Source organism: Equus przewalskii, chromosome X (genome assembly GCF_037783145.1).
Source record: "Equus przewalskii isolate Varuska chromosome X, EquPr2, whole genome shotgun sequence".
NCBI lineage: Eukaryota > Metazoa > Chordata > Mammalia > Perissodactyla > Equidae > Equus > Equus przewalskii.
The window spans coordinates 85375932-85400717 of NC_091863.1; the positions used below are offsets into that span (position 1 = coordinate 85375932).

The 24786-nt window shown below is 35.0% G+C and overlaps 1 protein-coding gene across 7 annotated transcripts in view; it reads left to right on the forward strand.

Moving 5' to 3' along the window:
* The window catches only part of NRK (Nik related kinase), a 123714-nt gene that overhangs the window by 95533 nt on the left and 3395 nt on the right, over positions 1-24786 (forward strand). For 2 of the 7 annotated variants that reach the window (XM_070605108.1, XM_070605114.1), the window contains 12 exons: positions 68-165; positions 1191-1555; positions 3123-3459; positions 6143-6329; positions 6805-6945; positions 8751-8894; positions 11040-11198; positions 14377-14475; positions 16082-16227; positions 16506-16655; positions 19472-19631; positions 23196-23335. In XM_070605108.1, coding sequence (XP_070461209.1) covers positions 68-165; positions 1191-1555; positions 3123-3459; positions 6143-6329; positions 6805-6945; positions 8751-8894; positions 11040-11198; positions 14377-14475; positions 16082-16227; positions 16506-16655; positions 19472-19631; positions 23196-23335 — 2126 coding nt within the window. Of the gene's footprint in view, positions 1-67; positions 166-1190; positions 1556-3122; positions 3460-6142; positions 6330-6804; positions 6946-8750; positions 8895-11039; positions 11199-14376; positions 14478-16081; positions 16228-16505; positions 16656-19471; positions 19632-23195; positions 23336-24786 lie in introns of all 7 variants that reach the window. The other 5 variants (XM_070605109.1, XM_070605110.1, XM_070605111.1 and 2 more) reach the window with 5 other exon arrangements.

Consider the following 24786-nt stretch of genomic DNA (forward strand, 5'->3'; position numbering starts at 1 on the left):
ACACTATAAAAATGAAGGCAGTAGCTGTGATCACCACTGTTACTAATGTCATTTTGACATTCCACAGAATCTTCTTCTGAGGAAGAAATTCCCGTGACCGGGAGGAGGTCCCAGTCATCACCTCCTTATTCTACTATTGATCAGAAGTTGCTGGTTGACATCCATGTAGGTTTTCACCTTAATTATTAACACATTTGTTTCTGTTCATTTCGATTTCCAATTTCTTTTAACTTACTTTTGTCTTCACTTGAAGGGAAGGTTAAAGTGTTTGTTTTTTTAGGTACTTTTTCAAAGATAGATTCCCATTGCTATATGAGTACGCAGGATATGAAATCTAGAGATTGAATTTGAAGTGGAAAAACGTTTAATTGGTCAAAAAATATTTTATTTTCACATTCTTGTTCCAGAACACATTCGAGAAAGGAGTGATCAAAAGCTATTTGTAGAAGTTAATCTCAAATTAAGGAGTAGAGGCTAGATACTCAATTTTTGTCTAATATTGTTCCTTGTCTGATAAGGCAATGCATAAAAAATAAAATATTTAGTGAAAAATGCTGTCTGATTGCATAAATAAAAACAGTCTTCCAATTCTTTTTGCAGCGTGCTTTTAGATCATTTCACTTTGCTTTTGTAATTACCCCTACCCTACCACACACACATCCCTTTCAGGTTGCTCAAAGGTTGCTTATAAGACACATACCATACTTAAAGGTGGATTTATATTAATTTGCTTCTTACAAGTGTTTCAATTACACTAAGACAAACTATGTTGTGTAAAAATAGAGCTTGGAAATTAAAATATCAATTTTAAGTGCTATGTGTTAATCTCAATATCAGAGGATAAAACAAAAGGAAAAAGTGACTGTATCTTCTATAGAGCGTCAAATCATCTATTCTACTTTCCAGTACCAAAACCAAATGTCTACTCCTCAGCAGACAAGTAGGGGTAATAAAAAACAAAGTAAATAAATTTTGCCCTGTGTGATTCGGAAAGGCCATTAATGATCACAGGTTGAGGTTTGGGTTTTGGCATCTCATCTTCACAAAAATGTTGGCTCTATCTAGTGAGTAAATATCATCATTTCAATTGAAAATATATTTTAAAATATTGTCAGCTTGGAAACTTTCCAACCTAGAAGAAGAAAATGAAAGGCTACTAAAGACTACATTAACCTTTCTTGTGCACACAGGTTCCAGATGGATTTAAAGTAGGAAAAATATCACCCCCCGTTTACTTGACAAATGAATGGGTAGGCTATAATGCACTCTCTGAAATCTTCCGGAATGATTGGTTAACTCCTGCACCTGTCATTCAGCCGCCTGAAGAAGATGGTGATTATGTTGAACTCTATGATGCCGGTGCTGATACTGATGGTGATGATGATGATTCTAATGATGCTTATGAAGATACCTATGACCATGAAAATGGTAATGATGACTTGGATAATCAGGTTGATCCGGCTAATGATGTCAGTGAACGCCATGATGATGATGACAATGATGCAGCTGTTGATGACAAAGAAAATAATCATGATGATACCCCTAGTTGGCCAAGGTTAGTTTTCCTGGATTACTTGCACTATCCATGTTGTATAATTTCAGAACTATTTGCATCCTTGGTTTACTTTCAAAATTTATTACCAAGAGGGTAAATGAATTGCACTTTCATATTGGTAAGTGGTTGATCTTCAATAAGAGATTTTAAATTATTTTACTGCAAAACACTTAATTTTGCATTTTTGTATATTGTATTTTATTACCATTCAAGTATTTATTAGGTTCTTTATAACTGGAATTGTCTGGGTGTTTCTGTTAAAATTAATGCTGCTGATTCATCCTATCCTGTAAAACCACAATGAGTGTGAGAAATGGGGTGATAAATTAAGTAGTGTGCACTTAATAACTGTAAGATGAAACCCTGATACTTGCAAACAAAATCTCTAAATTTGCCCAGAAAATGAATTGCAAACTTGACTCTTACTTGATATTTTTAGGCTGAAAATTACTAGCTTAGCATTATTCTCAGAATTTTGAAAACTGCCGTAACTAAATTCAGTACTCATTCAATTTTATCTTCTTATAGAATAGCTGCCCAAAGTGACAATATTTAGTTAAGTAATGTTTTTGGCATGCCACCAGTTGTTTGCTGTATTTAGTTCCTTGCTCGTGCTCTAGACAGGCAGTATGTTCTTATTTACATTTGTTCATGGTATGTATTTAAACTGCTCTCAAAGAAGATTGGTTAATATAGTATATCTTTAAATTTTTAGAGAAAAATCAACCATGGGAGAATTGTTTGCTTTATAATATTGAAATCCATGGGGGTTTTTTGTTAATTTTCAAATGTGATTTGGGGAATATACATGATGGAAAAGACTATAGATCATTCAACATTTTTTCTTTTTTGCCAACTAAAAAATTCTACCAAGAATTCCATTGTCAAATAAATTAGCTTTTAGAATTATCATAGGTACATGTTTATGTTGTCTCTTATGCGAAAGATCATGGAGACATTTTGTTAAGCTTGGTGTTCTTAGTAACTAGTTAAACAACTATCTCAGCTTAATGAGATCTATATTACTGAACTTACCGGTGGTAGTAGTAGAATAATAAATGGGATTCTGTAGCAAAACAGTCAATACTCGTTATAAAATCAAGGCACATGTCAAAATAAACATGAATTAGACATATTATAAGAAGAATTATTCAAATTCAAATATGTTGTGGTTGAGCCAAAGATATGGACTTGATTATTCATGGGGCTGTGAAGCTGCTAATGCATGAAGCAGTCTATTATTTAAGAAAAAAATACATATTCTTGCTACTAACCTAACACGTGTTACTAATAAAAGATGCAAGTTCTCTTCCATCTGCCATCCAAATGCAGGCAGGGAATTGATGATGGCTGTGATGTTAATTCAATACTTAAAATTGACAGGACATAAGGACATTTTTCCTGTCTATATCATGCCAGTGGTGTTCACATAGAGAAAAAGCATGCCTGGAGATGGTACATATGTATGACACATGTTTAAAACACATCCTAATTCTGTTTCATTTGCTGAATTTCAAATGTGTTTTTGTTGGGTGGCTCTCTTTTATTGACTGGATCTTGTTATCAGGCCAAGTTATGTCAGAGATGGAAGCTGCAAGCAAGATGATAGAGATGGAAGTGATGGAGGAGAAGGAACCTGCAGCAGCTATGGAATCCAGAGAGCCAGTAGAAGCCATGGAGGAAGTGCAGCCAGTTGGTGCAGTGCAGCCACTGGGGACCGTGAAGGACATGGAGCCAATATAGACAGTGGAAGAAGAGGCAAGGAGGGAAGTGGAGGTGAGGGAGCCAGTGGAACCAATGAAGAGAGTGGAGCCCTTGAACTCAATGGAGAAGAAAATTGCTCAGAGACAGATGGTCCAGGATTGGAGAGACCAGCATCCCAGGACTTTGAACATCAACAGGAGGTAATGCACTATTTGAAAAGAATGAGTTCCTCTCCTTGTGATTGTGTTTCTTCATGTGATATGTCACATTTCCAGCCATTCCAAATATATTTTAAACTTCTATCCAAAAGCCTTAAATATTTTTAATTATAGCTGTAGATAGATCTTTACTTCTTCTAATTTGGATGGTTCCTATTTACTTCCAGGGACAAAAGTATCTTCTTTGTTTGTTTACCTTTATTACTCAGATCACATGTTTGGGATAGTGTCTCTTAACACATACATTTTTTTTTTCTGGTAAGTTTTTACTGTGGTAAAATAGACATATAATTTTATATTTTAATCACTTTCAAGTGTACAATTCAGTGGCATAAAGGACATTCACAATTTTGTACACCCATTACCACTATTCATTTCTAGAACTTTTTCAACATCTCAAATAATTAACTCCCCATTATCCTCCCTCCAGCCCCCGGTAACCTCTATTCTACTTTCTGTCTAGATACCTTATATAAGCAGAATCATACAATATTTTTACTCTTTTATCTAACTTGTTTCCCTTAGCATAATATGTTTTAGGGTTTATCCATGTTGTAGTATGTATCAGAATTTCCATAATTTTTAAGGCTGAATAATATTCCATCATATGACTATATCACATTTTGTTTATCCATTCATCTGTTGATGGACATTTGGGTTGTTTTCACCTTTTAGCTATCACGAATAATACTGCTGTGAACATTGATGTACAGGTATCTGTTGGAGTCCCTGTTTTCATTTCTTTGGGCCATATACCTAAGAGTGGAATTGCTAGATTCTATTCTAACTTTTTGAGAAACTGTTAACACATACAGTTTAAACAGAAGTAATGTACTATGTTTAGATGATGATTTTGTCATTCACAAAACATTTACTGACTTTATAAATAGGTTTAAAATACTCAAATAGTTTCGCAGATGCTAGATCAATAGGGATTATCACAGAGAAGATTTCAAGGAGCACCTGGTATTTGAACTAATTCTTGACAGATGAGGAGTATTTGGATATCTGAAAACACAGATGAGATTCAAGACAGAGGAAATATCATGCTAGTTTACTTTCCCAGCCTATTGTTCTATCACACGAACTAGCTTAGAAGATGTCATGCTCTTTCATGAATTAATGCCCTTGTATAAGCTGTTCCGTCTGTCTCGAAGGCTGCCCCCTCACCTCTTCTCTGCTTGGTGAATTAGTTATCCTTCACCATTCAGCTCATTTATCATCTTTGACTTCCCAAGACAGAATTATACATCCCTTCCTCTGTGCTTGCAAGCATTTTGCCCATAGTTTCATTTTAGTACTTATGACATTGTAATTTAGTTATTTGTTTACTTGTTTTTCTCTCACACTAGATTGTGAACTCTTAAAGGACAGGAACTATGTTTAATTCATCTTTGATTACTTTTCTTTACCCACTCACCCAATCCCAGGGCCCAGTCGAGGTCTTGGTCTATGATAGGCACACAATAATTGTGGGAGAAAGCACTGAAGGAAGGAAACAAAGAAAAAAGAGAAGAAGGAAACTCCTTAGATGATTTTTAATTGGAAAGCAGCATCAATGGGAAAGTATCTATGTCCATTTGTCTATCTATCTATTGGTCTGTCTCTCTATCTACCTACCTACCTACCTACCTACCTACCTAATTATCTTAATCAAAGACATTAAAACAGGATGTCCCACCATAGTTTTCATAGCATCCCTAGGTGTTTCCAGTTATCTCAAGGATGTTTTTTGACATTTACAGAGTGAATGGATCCTCCTTTCATTTTAATTTAAAAAGGACATGTTGCCATATGACACTTTCATGGTTGGAAAGGTCATAACAACAAGTCTTTGACAGGGCTGCACAACTCTCTCAATGCCAAGAATCACTGTTTAGACACAAAGAAATGGTTATCAACAGACAGGCTTACCAAAAACAGACAGTATGTGTTTCTACAGGATATGGTATCCCACATAAATTCTGTCACATTTTGTGGCTTTATCCTTGAGTTTTTTCTCTGTAAGTTAATGGAAGCCAGCTAGATTTTCAGTGAAACATGTTCACACTCTTGTATTTGTGTTGGTTGATTTTCCATCATTAGCTTTGTCGTTTGACAAAGTGGAACACATACTCTCACTGGCGCTTTTTGTTTTTTCAAGTGGCTGTTTGGCATAGCATAGCTGAATGTAAGCTTTGGAATCAAACAGACTTTGGCTTCAAACTCTGGTCCCCCTACTTATCTCTATAAGCTTGAATAAATTATTTAACTTTACCAAGCTTTAGTCTCCTTATAAGTAAAATGGTGATAATTATACTTACTTTTTGGATTGTTATAAGGATTCACAGCAATATGTAAATAAGATGCCTAGCAGATTACCTAGTAGATAGAAAAAGTTCCACAAATATTAGGTCCCCAAATTGTACAGCTAGGAACTTCAAGCTGCTTGAATTTCTCCTCTGACATCAATTGTCTTAACATAGATTAGTTCTCTGTTACGTTCTTCTGGTAAATGTGGATTTTATAAGTGTGCAGAATTATAGATGCTACAAATTTTGCACTCTCTTTTTCAAATGACCCTTAGGCTTTTTGTTATATTTCAAATGACCCCTAGGCAAAATATTATATTTCTCTTGTTGTTAATCTCCTAATAAGTCAAAATCAATTTTCAATCTTCTTTTAGGAGCCAGGCAGTAGAAGTGAGGCCTCAATCGCCGTTGCCTCAGGCGCCGCACCCACAGCACCTGATGGTGAGAATGACAGTATGGACATATCAGAAGCATCAACAGAATCAGGTTTTCCTGTCAGCCACTCATCTCCTTCCGACGGTTCTGGGAGTGCTGCAAATGCTGACTTTGCCTGTGCCATCTGTAAGTGTGTTTAATATAGTCTCCAAATGCTACAGTCTGTTCACATATTAAATAGTGTTTGACCACTGGTTCATGATCTGGAAAGAATCAAGTCATTCTTATATTCAGTTGATGTAAATTCAGATGGATATATGCTTTAAAAACATGTTTTCACTGAATCTTTATGGCACCTAAAATTGAACTACAATTGAGAAATTGAGTCCCTCATCTGGATTTTTTTCTTTTGCAGTCTGATCACAGTAACTTAAAATACTTTTCTATTCAGAAATGTATGTTAGTCATCATGATTTATGCTATCTGATTGTTTAAGAGTTAAAGAAATGAAACTTCCAGTAAAAAATAAAATACAATGAAGGAAAAGGAACTTTTCTAAACTACGTCTCACTTATTGAAATATTCAAGCTCATATGGTTTATACATTAATAATTTTTCTCAATATCTTCCCCTTACTTCTTCACACTATATGCTGGATTAGTGGAAGTACCTGAGAAATCACCTAAGCGATCCTCTGGAGTCAATGTTAACCCACTATATGTCTCTCCTGCATTTAAAAAACCACTAATCCACATGTATGAAAAGGAATTCACTTCTGAGATCTGCTGTGGTTCTTTGTGGGGTGAGTTTGTTTTCTTAAAACTCATTTGTTTTGTTAAAGAATATACTTTTATCTACATAGCAAACTTGCGAGAAATCATAGATGGAAAACATTTGTTTGCTATTACCAAACCATCACCAACCAAATAAAAATGTATATATTTATAGTAGTTAATTTGCTCATTTATTTATTTTTTGCTGATTTATTTTCACTCAGTGCAGTTTGACGTTTGAATTGGCACTCCTTCCCCTTTTTATTCTTTTTCTTTTTAACCTGAATTAACTTGGCTAACATATAAAATTGGATTAGGTTATAATTGCTTGAAAACTTGAGCTTAGTATTTTCAACTTAAGGTGGTGTGCAGCATATAATACCTAATGAGATATTATAAGAAACATTGCTGCTGCCTCGTGTTTTTAAATAATCTTGAGGATTTATAGAGACAGTTCCTTCTGCGTCTTTACTTTGATAGACTTTCTCAATCCCTTGTTCCAGAAGAATTATACCTGCACTGGTAGTGCTGAGATAATATTTTAACTCAAGCCAATCTATATCATAATTGAAACAGAATAAATGAATGCAAGGAGAGTAGAAATCCAAAGTAAATGCCAACCTCCAACTTGCAATTTCATGGATTTTGCTTAATGTTTGATTGAACAGGGGACATAATTTTAAATTAAAAATAGAGCAGTGTAGTAAACATTATAGTTACATAGATTGAACAACTTAGAAAAAAACATGTCATCCTCAAAGTTTTGCTAATATAATGTGTCAGATAACAAGAAAGCAAAGTTTACTTCATTATCATTTCAATCATGCAACTACCCAGAAATGCAGTTAGTGTCGAGTAACTCATCTTTATAACTTGTGGTTTTATATTTTGAAAAGTAAAAGATTACAGTCAAAATTGACTATACTTCCCCCTCCCTCTGTGATTCCCCTGTGGGAATCAGGTACAGTTCCAAAACCTGCTATTGGCCATTACTTAGAGAACTGGTAAAGTACATAGTGGGAAAATGAAGGCCGAGACACTTGTCTTTTCTCCTTATACCCTTGGAGCACAAATATTCTCAAAATAGAAGGAAGACACTGGTACTCTCCCTTACATTACATTGCTGATTTTCTCCTGTGTCTCAGGTTATCAGAGAAAACTCCTACAATGGTTTGAAGTGTATTCTAACTTTAGTTCAATCTTCTCTTTCAGTCCTCTCATTTGGTTTTTAAACGGTGCTTATGCTTGAATGAATAGAGCCAGCAGACAAATAACAGAGTATAGGAATTTAGAGACGTGAAAGTAGGAACTAATTTCATAGGCACTTAGCAATGTAAGTTTTTTTTCATATAAACATGAACACAGAATCGCTCATATTAAAAACAACTTACATATAATTATTTTGAAAGTATTAAAACCCTTAGTTATAGTTAGCAATGAGAAATCAACTGAACTGAAGCCTGTGTAGGTGCTAGACATCCTTAATGTTTAATGGTAACTTTTGTTCAAAAGAGTTGATTGGCTTTTATAAAGTTTGGGGCACTACTAAAGGATGCTGAGATATACATGAAGTTCTGTATATAAGACGGCACACCAGACGTCAACTGGTAGACTATTACCAGAGGATATTTCCTATATTTTAATATATTTCAATGAAATTTTTTCTGTTGGTAAGAGTTCATTGTTATACAGAATGAGGTTAGCATTAGCCTAAAATGATGAAACTCACCTTTACATAGATCACTCCACTGGAGTAGGAAAAATGCTCCTGTAAATTCAATTATAAAAATGTAATTTGAGCTAATATAGCACTTTTCTTTTTATATACTAACAGGAGTGAATTTGCTGTTGGGAACCCGATCTAATCTGTATCTGATGGACAGAAGTGGAAAGGCAGACGTTACTAAACTGATAAAGCGAAGACCATTCCGTCAGATTCAAGTTGTAGAGCCGCTCAATTTGCTGATTACCATCTCCGGTTTGTTTCAGAACTAAAATTAGCTGAGTAATTATGCAGATTAATTAGGTTGCAAACTAGGCTAAATACTTTCTCAGGTGAAAGTGTTCACAGGAAAGCATTTTATATATAACCTTTAATTGGGACACCAGACTTTCTTTGCTGTATTTCCTTTGTTTTTTTAGATTTTTTATTTTTCCTTTTTCTCCCCAAAGCCCCCTGGTACATAGTTGTATATTTTAGTCGTGGGTCCTTCTAGTTGTGGCATGTGGGATGCCGCCTCAGCGTGGCCTGATGAGCGGTGCAGTGTCGGCGCCCAGGATCTGAACCGGTGAAACCCTGGGCCGCCAAAGCGGAGCGCGAGAACTTAAACACTCAGTCACGGGGTCGGCCCCTGTATTTCCTTTTATATTTACAATTTAAACTAACTTCTGATTCTCCTTTGGAGTCTGGTTATTGGATTGTAATGCACCTAACCTAGGTCAATGTTAAGAAAAACCATGCCATTTGCATCTTTTCGGGTCTTTTCTGAGTAGCCACCTGCAACTTCACAACTCAAAACCTCACCCATCCATGCACACACAATCACACTAACAGCCACCATATGCCTTTCTTGTGATGTGTTAGAAGCAACAAAGAACAAAGTGGGCAATCATTGGATGCACAGCCTTGTCATAAGGGCCTGCAGATAGGGTTAGTAACAAGAATGGATCCCCTAAGACCTCTACACTGTTCCCACATAGTATTTGAACTTTAGTTTTGGTCAGTCAGAGCCTGAACCTTTGAATATGAGAGAGCAAGTAAATGGTGTTAATAGTGATTGTGCTTACTACACATTACTCGGTATCAGGAAAGCACTAGCATTAAAGCTAACTGTAGGCAAAAGATAACTGACAAAAGGATAGGAAAAGTAAAAAGAAAAGAAAGGTTTGACTACAGAATAAAATGATGTTAATCAGTCATTTATGTGTGTTTACATACTTCCTATCTATACATAGTAGCCATATTGCACATTAATTGACGATTATATAAATTCCTAAATATGATTAACATTGCTTTAAATTTTTGTTAGAGGAGAAAATCCTCTATATATATGCTAAAGCTTCATGATATTTTTGATCATGTTTCATGGTCATTCATTTATAATTCCTTGAGGTACACAGAAGGCACATGTAGTTTTTGAAAACATCTAGGTGGCTTAGAGACTGCACATCTGGATAACAGATTTCTTTACTTTTTATCCAACTTTTTCTAACCCAAATATGCCCTTTTAATACATACGTTTCTCTGAAATGTAGATTATTTTTCATCAAATAGTACTGAGAACATCAGTGTGGAAAGATACCTAATAGTTCAGAGCACAAATTTATTTTACCATTTAGGAATAGAATGGCAATAGACATGCATGTGTGAATTCTAACATTGCTTTAAAAATGTCATGTAAAAACACATTTAAGATTAATTACATAAGTAAGAATCCTATTGTTGGGCCTAGAAATCTTATAATCACAAACCCTAAAAATGAATATAAAGTTACTATATATGAAAAGAAATGTGTAATTTTAATGGCCAGTTCTTCCTGAAGGAATTGTAAGAAGTTGATGGGATTTATAATTAGAAAATTAATGTCAAGGGCAAATTGGGTTGAGAAACAACTAATAAATCTGTTCAATTATTTTGTAAGAGTGCAGGAATGAAAGAGCACAAAGACACCCATCCCATTGGCTATGAATGCCTAACAGTCAATAAAGACGTCAGACATCCCACTCATACATACCCACTACCAGAGACAGCTTCTGGGTCTCTGAATCCCAGAAGGGTCATGACTTATATAAAAACCAAGGTACAAATGAACGGATGGCGATTCTGTTGCCAGTGCAGTAGTAAGTCTTAACCTATCCCAAAGAAGTAGTTTAAATTCACTTCAGACAGGCACATAGGTAGCTAGTAGACACTATGACTATCTCTTAGAAGTGAGAGACTAAGAGAGACTTTGCTATCCTATTTCCAAACGCTAAAGAGAAGACTCTGATGCAGTGTAGGTTTTTAAAAGTTTTTTTACTTTAGTGAAAACATTTGGTTAAAAAGGCAAAATAAATTTATATTTTTGTACTTCTAATATATGAAAAAATAGACTGAAATGAAACAGCTTTTCTTATCTATCAGGCCGTAAGAACAGACTTCGGGTGTATCATTTGACCTGGCTGCGGAACAAGATTTTGAATGATGATCCAGAAAGTAAAAGAAGACAAGAGGAAATGCTAAAGACAGAGGAAGCCTGCAAAGCTATCGATAAGTTGACAGGCTGTGAACACTTCAGTGTCCGTGAGTCCCATTTCATGTTTACTACAGCTATAGAAATTTTTGCTTTCCTTCATTTGGTTAAATATGTTGTTGCAAAAGGCAAAGTAGAGAAAGGAAAGAATTTGCAACTTCATATACAAAAATGAGAGAATTTAATTGAGACATCTTCCTGGTCTTCTTTTTAAATTGGAAAATCTCTTTTAATACTAACCAGGAAACTTTACGATGAGTCAAAAAGAAAATTCTTCTGTGATCTCCTGGCTCTTGCTCCCACTGTTGACATTCATGAGTATAATTTCTAAATATTTCCTGTCTTATTAGAGTGTTTTCATATCCCTTGTCTCTTCACAACCATCCACTGTGAAGTGGAGTAACAAATAGAACATTCTGTTCTATTTCTGAAGCAAATCCCCCTACTCTCAACCTTCATTTTCTTCTTTCCTCTTCACTAATTGTGCCTTCAGGCAGAACTAGTGGCATAAGTAAGAGACAGCTGGAATCACATAATATGAGTTGCAGCAGGGTATTTCCATCCTAACTGACCATTTCTGTTCTGCATATGAAGAAGCTGTCCCAGGATAGGTTTTCATATGTGTGTACATATGTATACATACACCATTAAAGGGAGAAATGGGTACCCAGACAAATTAGGCATTAAACAAATACACTACTTTCTTCTAGTTTTATGTATCACTACTTTCCTCCAAATCATATTCTTTAAATTTGGTAGCCTGAGGTGAAAGATATCCCCAGATGTTAAACCAGGAGTTTATATAGCATAAATGCCTTCTACTAACTTGATAATTTTTTAGTTCAATAAGAGAGAGTTTACAAAGATAGTCACCTTTCAAATTTGTGCTCTTGGTAAGTGGATGGTAAGTCTAGTTGTCCTGGCTGGCCGCATTCCAACCCATCTCAGCTCTTATAACAACCAAAAACATTTGTCCTACTGACAGGTGGAATAGTAGCATCTTCACACAGGAGAACAAGCAACATGTTCATACTTGCATGGTATTTTCATAGCCTTCCAAGATCCACAAAATAATGGGCCAGGACCAATTTCTGCCATGTATTAAAATTATAGGAAGTGTTTGCTTAACAGAGAATTCCCTTGTTTTGGGGGCTTTATTAATCATGCCTCTTTGGCCTACTTGGGAACAGTGCAAAAGAAAAAGAAAGAGTAAACTAGACTCACAGACAGAGAGAAAAAAGCTTTATATATTGGTCTCAGATGAAATCAGGTTAGAGAGGACAGAAACAATGTCTCTGCCAAGAAAGAGGGATTTTAGCACAAAGTATAAATCCATCAGGTGGAACAACATATTCCACAAGAACCAGAAGGTCCAGTTGACAGCAAGCATATACTTTTTTATACATTTTTTCTCTTTTTTAAAAAATCAGCTCTATTGAAATAACTTACATACTATAAAATGCACCCATTTGAAGTATACGATCCAATGATTTTTAGAATGTTTATAGGGTTGTGTAACCATCACCATAATCTAATTTTTATCATCCCACAAAGAAACCCCATAGCCATTAGCAATCATTCCACATTCTATCCCTCTTACATTCACCTTATTCCCCTCACAGTCCTAGGTAACCACTGATCTACTTTCTTTTGCTGTAGATTTGTCTCTTCTGGACAAATCATTTAAATGAAATCATACATTATGTGGTCTTTCCTATCACTTAGCATAATGTTTTCAAGGTTCATCTATGCTGTAGTCTGTACAACATGTATCAAGTACTTCCTTTTTATTGCTGAATAGTATTGCATTGTATATATATATCACCTTTAGTTTATCCAATTTTTTACACATTCCTTTTTTATACAGTTGCACTCTTTCCACTTTTGGCTATTAGGAACAATGCTGCTATGAACATTTCATACACATCTTTGTACATTGGAATGCATGTTTTCTTTTCTCTTGGATGCTACTGCCAGACTGTCAATGTGGTTGCACCATTTTACATTGCCACAAATATGAAGGCTCCATTTTTTCTTCATCCTTGCCAACACTTGTAACTGTCTGTCTTTTGATTCTAGCCATCCATGTGGGTGTAAAGTGGCATCTCATTGTAGTTTCATTTGCATTTCCCTGGTGATTAATGCTGTTGAGCATCTTTTCAAGTGTTTACTGGCCATTTGTATGTCTTCTCTGGATTGTCTTTTTGTTGTTGAATTGTAAGCATTCTTTATATATTCTGGATACTAGGCTCTTATCAGATATATGATTTGCAAGTATTTTCTCCCATTCCATAGCTTGTCTTTTCACCTTTTTGATAGTGTCCTTTGATGTACAGAAATTTTAGTTTTAATGAAACCAAATTTATCTATTTTTTTCTTTTGTTGCTTATGCTCTTGGTGTCAAATATAAGAATTCATTGCCATGAAGATGTATTCTTATATTCCTTTTAAGTGTTTTATAGTTTTAGCTCTTATGTTTAGGTCTTCAATCCATTTTGAGTTCATTTTTCTGTATGGTGTGAGGTAAGGGGTCTAACTTCATTCTTTCATATATAGATTTTCAGTTGTCCCAGTACCATTTGTTGAAGAGACTATTCTTTCCCTATTGAATGGTCTTGGCACCATTTACCGTAGATATATGGGTTTATTTGTAGACTTACAATTCTCCATTCATCTATATGCCTATCCTTATATCAATACTACACTGTTTTGATTACTGTAGCTTATAGTATATTTTGAAATTGGGAAGTGTGAGTCTTCCAACTTTGTTATTCTTTTTCAAGTTTGTTTTGGCTATCTGGGGCCTCTTCTAATCCCACATGAATTTAGGATCACTGTTTCCATTTCTGCATAAAAGGCCATTGGGATTTTAACAGAAATTGCTTTGAATCTCTAGATGACTTTGGATAGTATTGCCCTCTTAACAATGTTAAGTCTACCCATCCATTAACATCTATTTCAGTTGTCTTTAATTTCTTTCAGCAATGTTTTGTAGTTTTCAGTGTACAATTTAGAGTGTTCTTGAAGGCTAATGCATACACTCCATAAAACTATATAGTAATTTTGTTGCCTTTTTTGGGACATCAAATTGTAACCAAATAGCTTTTCTAAAAATGAATGATCTGTGCTGTTACACTGTGGTTATGACATTTTCGATGACAAATGCAAATACTTGCATGTTCTTGTAAACTTTGTGGCATTGTTACTTTTTTGTATTTTATCATGTAGTCCAACATGAAGAAACAACATATATTGCAATTGCTTTGAAATCATCAATTCACCTTTATGCATGGGCACCAAAGTCCTTCGATGAAAGCACTGCTATTAAAGTGAGTGGTCTCCTTTTCCTTTGGATCATATGGTTTTTCTTTTGAGAAATTGTAAACAGAGCAATTGGAATACAGTAGCATAAATATATACCATTCTTCTACAGTTAATGTATTTGAATATATCATGTCAATAATTATTGTTTAACCCTTTTTTAGACAATTCACAGGCACCACAACAAGGGAGAGTGTGAGGGAAATCCCTGACCCCTCCTCTTAGAGGATCTCCCCACCAGCTCCTCACTCCCAATTCCTGTAGTCAACATGAAGACCTTCTCTTTTGGAGCCCAAACACGGGCTTTGGTTGCCACTCCAACGACTTGAAGCTGAGAAAGTCTTTGTTTTCTTTTAGTGGGGCGGGTGGAGAGCAGAGAGTAGGTAAGGAAAGGTGTAGCAATGATAGATGGGGAACCCCACTGAAAAAGGAATGAGGGAAAAGAAAGCTTTTGCTCTAATTACCAAGGCTACAATAGATGGAGGTAAGGAAGAAAGGGTGGGTCTATATTCCTCCCAAACTGGGACTGTAAATGCATTTCTCTCTAGAACTATTGCAAGGAATTGTAGTTAGGCTAATTTGGATTACCAGCATTATTTCCACTTTTCTTATGGTTTGACTGAATGTCTATGGATCAGCCTTTTAAGGTAACCATATAGTGTCCCAGCCAATTAAGTTGCTGATGATTTTTTAAATCACATCTCATTAACTGAGGACTCTGTTTATTTTTTTATAATGCTCCAGAATTCCACATAAATAGGATTATTTTGTGTTTATTCCACCATAGTAATGAGGACTGATTAATGAACTGGCAGCATTATATAGAGTCCAGTAACTCCTAATCTGGGATCTATACCAGAATCATCTGGGACATTAATTAAAAGTTTAGATCTCAGACTCAACCCCAGGCTGAATAAGTAGGTCTGGAGTTGGGCCTAGGAATCTATATTTTTAGCAAATGTTCCAGGTGATTTTGAACTAGTTGGTCCACGGACAAGTTTTTATGAAGCATGGATAAGGACACATCATGATAGACCCGTGCATGTATTCATGAAATACTTTTGTATCTTAGGTCAGGATCTGTTTTCATGGTATATTTTGTAGACCAAAACATCACATGTATACAGTAAAGATGGACTAACTTTTACGACTGCCCTTCACTCTCTATTTGCACCATAAATATGTTCTTTTATAAATAGCACAGACTACTATACAGACAGTCTGGGTCTGCCCTGACACAAATCACATACCTGATCTGATCTCCCTAAATTGGGCCTTGGGTCAGCGGTCAGTATTTGGATATGGGTTTGTTCTTGGGTGTCTGCTGATTGGTCAGAGCTGCCTGGTATGGAGCTGGAAAGCAAAGAAGATAAGTACCAGCAGTCTGTCTAGCCTGATACACAGCTCCTGGTCAAAGTCCTCACTCCAGTTCTTGAATCCCACCTCATGACTACAGTATGGTGAATCCTGTGCTGCTCAGTCTTCTGCTGTGACCTGAACTTGGCAATGACTCCTGTTTGGCTTTTTGTTTCCTTGGACTAGGAACCATAGGTGCCTAGAATACATCCAGTCTATGGTAGGTTAACATGTCTGGCCTTTTTCATTCCCTACCAAGTATGCATTGATCAATCAGCAGACTCCAAAGGAGACTACATGTCCTATGAAGCCTATATACGAATACTGGCAAAAATACAGGCAGCTGATCCAGCGAACCGGTTTAAGAGACCAGATGAGCTCCTTCATTTGCTGAAGCTCAAGGCAAGAAATTTAAAGACAGCAAACAGAGTGCAGGGCTCTTATGATTATTGGAGATTTGGCTTTCGAAGGGAAGCTCAATATTTAGAACCTGAATATAATTATATTCTTGGTATAGTAACAGACCTAAGATAATGTGTAAGACATAGGTCTCTAAATACATTACATAATTTAAAATCAACCTTAGTTTTATAAACCTATTAAGTAAAAGTGGGTGGGATTGTTGCCTTGTCGGAGTGTCATTTTTGGCCTTTTGGCCATATTTGGTTTTATATCTACAGGTATTTCCAACACTTGGTCATAAGCCAGTGACAGTTGACCTGGCTATTGGTTCTGAAAAAAGACTAAAGATTTTCTTCAGCTCAGCAGATGGATATCACATCATTGATGCAGAATCTGAGATTATGTCTGATGTGACCCTGCCAAATAACGTAAGATCCCTAGAAATTATTGTTTACCACAATTTGAGTTATCCCAACTGTCAAAACTCCTAAAGATTTAAAAACATGATTGTCAATATCTATACTGGAACTGAGACCTAATAAGTTAGTACAGAGTGCCAGAAAGCAGTAATAGATAAACAAAAATCACTGATGGTTTCTTAATCCAGACAGCTGAGTCTATTCATAGATAGATTTTGTTTCTCTGGCACAGTGTTTTTTCTTTGTTTTTTAAATGAATAGCGTTGACACTTAAAAATCTAGATTTCTATTGATAAACCAAAAGATCTGACAACATCAAGCCCATATTACTATCTAGCCATTATGAACTGGAAGAGATTTGTGCCTGTCCCCATTTAGATGGAGTATATTCTTTATCCATCCACCTTTATGTATTATAATAACTGGCCCTAGTTGGCATATGAGATTGCAATCCTTGCTTTAGTCTTTCTGCACTCTATAAAGCATTAACAGATTCTTTAAAAATACGACACCAGTATTGAAGCATTATTATGTGTATGCTCCTTCTTTATCCAGATTGTAGTCCTTCAACTGTGATATATAGCAAATTATCATAAAGTGTTCTCTTATAGTATCAATTATAGTTTAGAATGTCTCATAAAAGGATTCAGCATTTCAAAAGCTAGTGCACCTCAACTCTTAACTCTTAAATAATTATAAATAATGAAAACATGGCACAACATCTAAAATATGGATAATTGTAAAAACACTATTCACATCATTTCTATAAAGAGCTCAAACATAATAGAATTCCTTTCCCACACACATCCCATACAAAATATAATTCTATTGTGTTTTAAATTTGATGGTGGCAATGATGTTTGTCCTATTGAAACTTATATTTAAAAGGAATGGCTGAACCAACAAATCTCTACTTCACCCTTTTTCAATTCCCCAGTTTGTTGACAAGTAAAATTTTAGCAGTTTAGCATTACGCAGAAGTCCAGGAGAAAACTTTTATAGACTTTTTAAAATCACTCCAGTAATGTGTATAGCGCAGCTTTCAGAATTATCTTATACATCTCTTACAAATTACATGGAGCAATTGTCAGATCATTAGTGGAGACATTAAAAAAAATGTTGTGGTCATATTAACAATCTAATCAGCTGATCACTCAGTTGTCACCTATGATTATATAGAAATCACCCTGTTTGTAATGTAGAAAATATTGAACCAAACCCAGCCAAAGTCATTTAGATACAAGTTCAGGTTAATGTTTATATAAATATTCTTCAGTTGAAGTGTCTTCCATAAATTCTTGCATCTTATTTTTATGTCATGTCAGTTAGCCTTTATTTTGAAGCTAATGCTGTATTGAACATTGCAGTATTGGTCCAAGCTTATACTTATTTGAAAAGTCATTCAAGAAGATGTGAACACTGTGTTCCATTTGGCTACTGAGAAAAGAGAATTATTGCCTTTTGAAGCAATCAGTTAATTATTGTGGCAGCAAAAATGAGAGAAGATGAGTTTTCAAAAATCATTTTCTGACCTAATTAGGATACCTTGAGTATATTCAAAAATAGTATTTTTAGCTAAATTCCCTAGTGTCTCGACCCATTAAAACAGAAAGGACTGTAATATAAGGGACAAGAGAGCGTCTTCTGAAACAGAATGTACTAAAAATAATATTTTTCAAGAGTGCTAGATTGCAAAAGCCGTCATGCTACAAGGGAGCCATGTGTGCTAAGGACTATCTGGTTACTTCGGGAATCATCTGAGAAGGAAGAGAATTACCTCTGAGGCTTTCTGGATTTACGGCTGTCCAGCTTTATTCTAAACAGATTTTTTTGAGACAAGCTTCTTTCTTGCAATTTCTTTTTCTCTCTTCATCTCTTTCTGATTCAATTGCTCATGCGAGTGCCCAGGGAACGCATTAAAATTGCTTTTCGTCTCTGGATCCCCATTTTAGTTTTAAGGATTGTTGTTGCTGAGACACGGCCTCAAGCACATGGCCTGAGTACACTGAGTTTGGCAAGTATAGTTTCTGACTTTTTTTTTCCTGTAACTTGCTAATTTGGAGAAATAATAGAGGCATGTAATTGTTCATTTCTCATGGAAATACTATTAATGTGACAATGCAGTTTAAGCAAATTTTGTCACATTGTTTTATACATCATGAAATTTAGAAAATCTTAGATATTTCTTAGTATGTCATATTATGTCACCTAATATATCTCCGAATTTGTGTACTGAAGGTATTTTAAGGTTATATAAGTTGAATAAGAAATTCTACATTTTTTGTGAAGGGAGGATGACTATTATATTTCAAGCAGCAAAGAATATTATAAAGCTGCTCCTTGTAAACATTTTAAGCTGAAGCTATTTTTAACTTAATTTTCTATTTCTGACTTGAATGAATTGGCTGATTACCAGTGATTGTGTATTTGTTACTTGGTTTACACATTCATTACTAAAGTATTCATTAATGTGCTGAAATGAATCTGAAATCCAATTCTGTATTAATTATTGTTTCTTTTATCATTATACATAATACTTGATGAAATTTCAATGAATTTCCCTGTCTTGGAAATATATCTCTGCTTTTTGCAAACAAGATTTTCTCCTAAATAAAAGGAGAATATTAAACAGTGACTACTTTATGACATAGGGAAGGCTCTTTTCAAGTATTGGGTAGCATGCTGTTTAATACTGAAACAGAAGTTTCTCTTCCTCTCTGCACTTTGAATCCCTTTTTGGTGTTTATTGCTCAGCCAAACCGCTTCAATTAAAGTAGTAGTGATAAAATGTTGGACATGTAAATCCTTATGAAACGTAATTCCAGACCCTGGAAATCATTATACTGCAGAATATCATCATTTTACCTGATTCCTTGGGAATTGGCATGATGCTCACCTTCAATGCTGAAGCCCTTTCTATGGAAGCAAATGAACAACTCTTCAAGAAGATCCTCGAAGTGTGGAGAGACATACCATCTTCAGTAGGTATGTATAAAAATTTTCCTGTGGCCGATGATGATAGAGAAGTTTCTATCTCCTGAAGTATCACATTTTTCTTAAGGCATATAGTGTTAATTTGGAATACTGCGTGCTTATTCCCTCAGGACGGTGATGTGTGTGTTTGTCGTATGCTTAATGATTTCACGAGGCTACCACAAAGAGACTGATTTTGGCTGTCTTCGTTGTTCATTTGCAATAATCATATAATTAAAATAGGAGAGGAATCCCTATCCACAATAATCTGTGATTTTATTTTAACTCCTTTTGCTGGCAGATTTTACACAGATGTTGAAAATACTTCATTCCATCATGTTGATTTGGGGGATTTACCTTTATCTTAGGAGACTGCCAAGTAGTCATAAAAGAAGAGCAAACTGTTTCTATTTCATACAGTCAGTAGTGTTCTGTTTAGTGAGTAATATTCTTGTGAGGAATCAAATACAAACTGAATATGTGACATATTCGTTGTCACTAAGATTTCATCATCCTTCACTTACAGAAGAGGTAAATATGACTGACTGGGATGCCTATTAGGTACCGCCCAGATGGAAACATAAAGAAAACTGTCTCTTCATCTTCATCAGGCCAGGACATTTTTTTCTTCCTGACCAGTGCAGAATTGCTTATCTTGGAAATCTGAATAACTTGAGACTCTTGTGTATGTTTCTGAGACTTGATGACTACAGAGATGATTCTAGATAGGGAAGGGAATGCATGTGAACAGTAAACTATTAGAGAGCATAGAGTGATTTGATGGAGGATAAATGTACTTGGAAGGAGGACTTTAATGAAGCAAATAAAGGAGAAAGAGGAGGGAGAGAGAGAGAGAGAGAGAAAGGTAGTTTGTCAGTAGAGATGCCAGAAGCTTCCGAAATCTCTATAAAATGGCTAAATGCGATCCTTGTGGGGCTTTAAGGACCAGTTTGAAAGAACTGCTTTTTAATGGACATTTTTTATTATGGGATGATGACACTTTGCATCGCATCTGCAGAATCCTTTCTTTTTGTGTACATAGTGTTTAGGATTGTCCTGAAAACCTGCTTCAACTTTTTCAAAGAGGTAAGAACTCACAGAGGGTTTCAAACCATTTTAAGTGACAGAAGGTAAATGATTACAATATGATAGATCTGGGGCAAAAGAAACTGAAAATAATGACTCTTGTTCTAACCTTTACAGTGGTACTTTTGTGATCAATATGTTAATCAGAATTTGGAATAGAGAAATTCAGTTCGAATGGGAAAGTGGGAGCAAAACCCCATATTTATGCCACTAGACAGTCATAAGAATCCAAGAGGTCTTAAAAGGTCATCTGATACCACTCTTGTCCTTAGGCAGGACAACTTCTGACCTAAAGCAAAAAGCTATTTTGAGTTGCTAGAGTTCGAAAAATCTCTATGTGTAAAATAAATTATAGCACTATTAGAACATGATATTTTGGTTTATGTATTAAGGGTATTTTGAGAGTATACTAAATACTACACTGATATTAAGAAAATCAATTACTCCCCTTTTCTGTCTGAAAACAAGTGCTTTGTTATTTAAAACTAACCTAGATCCAGATTTCCCCAATCTAAATTTTACATTTCCTTGAGATATAATAAATGTAGATAATAATAAGATCATAATAACTCTGGATTTTCAAACAAATATATAGAGGCTTAACAATCACAGAAACTATCACTTCCCACCAAAAATCATTGGATTCCATCTCATAAGCAAGCTAGCTCAGTAGCTAGGTTAAGTGGGAGCTTAGTGTGTTTCAGAATTAAGGTGGAAATTATGTAATGCCACATGCACAGTGTACTTAGAGCCTGTGTGTTAAGTTTAGAAACTTCACTCTGTATAGTTATTGACAATTCATTTTTAATGAAGTATTCACATAGGCTAAAAAATTCAAATCCAGATGAATTAAATCTATTACTTATTCCCATCACTCAGGCCATGGATTCCCTTTACTTCTCTTAAATCTGGAGTGATTTTAATCCTAGTCTGAAATGAGACTTATAAAGTCTTCTTCCAAGAGAGCCATTTGTCTGAATAAAAATATGATTGTAATTTAATTACAATTTTAATGTCAATTTTAGACATACAAATATTTTTAATTGTAGTGTAAAAGGAAGCAAGAGATAATAAATGCTTGGTAAGTTTTAGTTGAGGGATTCAAAATAGCTCACACTCTGCCTATGAAAAGTCACTTTTATAAAACTTTAATAATTCCTTCATGAGTCCTTTAGTGCATATTTAATGTATATGTGTATATAGGCCAGGTTTAAACAAAGTCATCCTAGAACCTTCGAGAAAGATAAGGAAGTGTTTTAAAACCTATATTGTAGTTATATCAATGCAGAGTTTATTGCCTTTATAATAGAAGAAAATGGAAAGTCTAATGAATTAAATTCTGATTTTAGTTGTGTTAATATGACAATGAAGGTGCCTTGTTTTGGTGTTTTCTAGACTATTTTAGCTTGATTCAAAATCTTGATATTATTTTAATTGCAGGATTGTATTTATTTATGGAAATTTGCTTCCCCATAAAGTACACAAAAAGTATCACTTGAAAGTTAAACATTTAACAATAATACTGCTCCTTGTGTCAGAAAATACGTTACAGCACCAGCTGACTGTATGGCTATTTACATAATTAGGTATTCTTCTTTAAAGCAATTGTCGTAATCTTTGTCACCAAGTAATATAAGACAGTGTCCAAAAGTTAAATTCTTTTTCATTTATTTATTTAATTTTTTTTGAGGAAGGTTAGCCCTGAGCTAACTGCTGCCAATCCTCCTCTTTTATTCTGAGGAAGACTGGCCCTGAGCTAACATCCATGCCCATCTTCCTCTACTTTATATGTGGGATGCCTGCCACAGCATGGCTTGCCAAGTGGTGCCATGTCCGCACTCAGGATCCAAACTGGCGAACCCCAGGGCGCCAAATTGGAACGTGTGCACTTAACCGCCTTGCCACCAGGCCGACCCCCAAAAGTTAAATTCTTAATAAAAATTTTCTGAGCAAGAGAGAGCCTTAACAGTATCAAATTAGCTTTAGTTATGTTTATAACATGGTAATTCATTGAATTGCATTAGAGTTGCTAAAGTCATTATTTGAGCAAGTCATTTTTTAATGGTTTAAATTTTGAAGAGTTAGATTTCCATGTAGATCGCTTGAGCACAAATACAAACCCTTATGGAATGTTTTACTTCAGCTAGACTGTAAAATATAGAATGGCAGTGGGCCAATTTGACTTTCTACAAATAGGGTAGAATTAACCCTTAGCTTTTTCTGCAGTATTAGAGGATATGAAAACAAAAATTAATTGAGATCTAGTTATTCAGCATTGGTTGCAATGGTGACAGTAGATAGCTGGTTTGAACACCACTGCTGAGCAGCATAATGGCCAAATGACTGACTATAGAAGGAGGAAAAAAAAGAACGTGTTTATTTGAACTGTAATAATGAATCTCTTCATAATCAAATGTTGACTGTGGGTATAATTTTCTATCACTGATAGAAAGATTTTGTGTTTTTCTGATTTTTATATTTTTATCGTAGCTTATGAATGTACACAGCGTACCACAGGATGGGGCCAAAAGGCCATTGAAGTCCGCTCTTTGCAATCAAGTGTTCTGGAAAGTGAACTGAAGCGCAGGTCAATTAAGAAGCTGAGATTTCTGTGTACCCGAGGTGACAAGGTATAGCTTACATCCTCCAGTTAAAGCAGAAATAAAACAAACAATGAAAATTAACTAGGGAAATTTCTATCTTTTTCTGTCTGGCCAAAAACATATTTATACCATATTTCCCAAATTGGCATACTACTGATAAAAAAATTATATTTTGCAGTAGAAGCATTGATTTGGTAAATGATAAAATTTGATTTCAAGAAGAAACCATTTTCAAATAAAGTAAAAATTCTAATTATGTCCTAAGCAAAGCTTAGACGTTACTTTGTTTGGTTAAAATCCATTATTGTCTTTGATGCACAGTTCTTTTCATGTTCATATTAATATGATATTTGGAAACAGAATGCTTGAGTATATCTGCGTTTTGTAGTTTTCTACATAATCCAATAACAGATGAAGGAAAAAGTACATATGTTTGCTGAACACCTAATTATGTGGTAGAATTTGTGCTAAATACTTTAAAAGCTATCACATTTAATCTTCATAAGTGGATATTATTATGTCCATTATACAGGAAAGAAAAATAAAATCAAGATTTGGAAATTATTTGTGTATTTTGAGCAATTTTAACAACCAATTCAGATAGTTTAGATGGAAAAATGCACTGCATAAAATCATTACAGTCCCTAAATATTGTGAGAAATAATAGGGTGAAGAAATCATCTTAATAGGACTAGGAAGCACTCACTTTTAGAAGAGATTGCCTAGGATTCAAATTAGTATCAGAACAAACAGGGTGAAGCACTGTGCATCAAGGAAAGCTACTGGTTTGAAGTATAAAGGGATATAATGGCAAGAGCCAATGTTTGAGGTCGGATAGACCTAGGATGCAGTCCTGGCTCTGACACCTAACTAGGTGTAAGAACCCGAAAGTTTGATTAATTGTTCTGAGCCTTAGTTTCTTCATCTCCAAAATGGGAATATTAATAACTGCTTTGGGAAAAATTATGAAATTAGTGATAATGTGTATATAGTAAGCATCTCATAGATTGCCTTGCACATAAAATGTGTTATATCAAGGGTAGCTAGTGTTATCTTATTATTATCATCATCATTATTATGTCACAAACCCTCCAAAGTATATCCATTGTGGATGTCAAAAGCCTTAGTCCTAACAAGAAGGCCTCTGTTTACTATTTATGTGCATGTTCTGTTTTAATTTTCTTTATGGCACAGACCATATTTACACATGTTCCTCTCTAAGCCAATCGGTTTAGCTTGTAATGTCAGTCTATTGATGTCAGTCCATTTCACGAAAATAGAAAATTACAGCAAGCAGAACATTTCAGTGGCCAGTTAAACACCAGCAACAATGGTGAACAACATCCAAATAATTTGACTGTTTCCTTATATTAAAAGAAAGAAGGAAAGTCAACTTGAGTAAAAGTAGATTATTTTAAAAAACAAAGAGGAATTGTTAACCAAAACCAATCAAGAACTTTAGCAGATGAATGCCACCT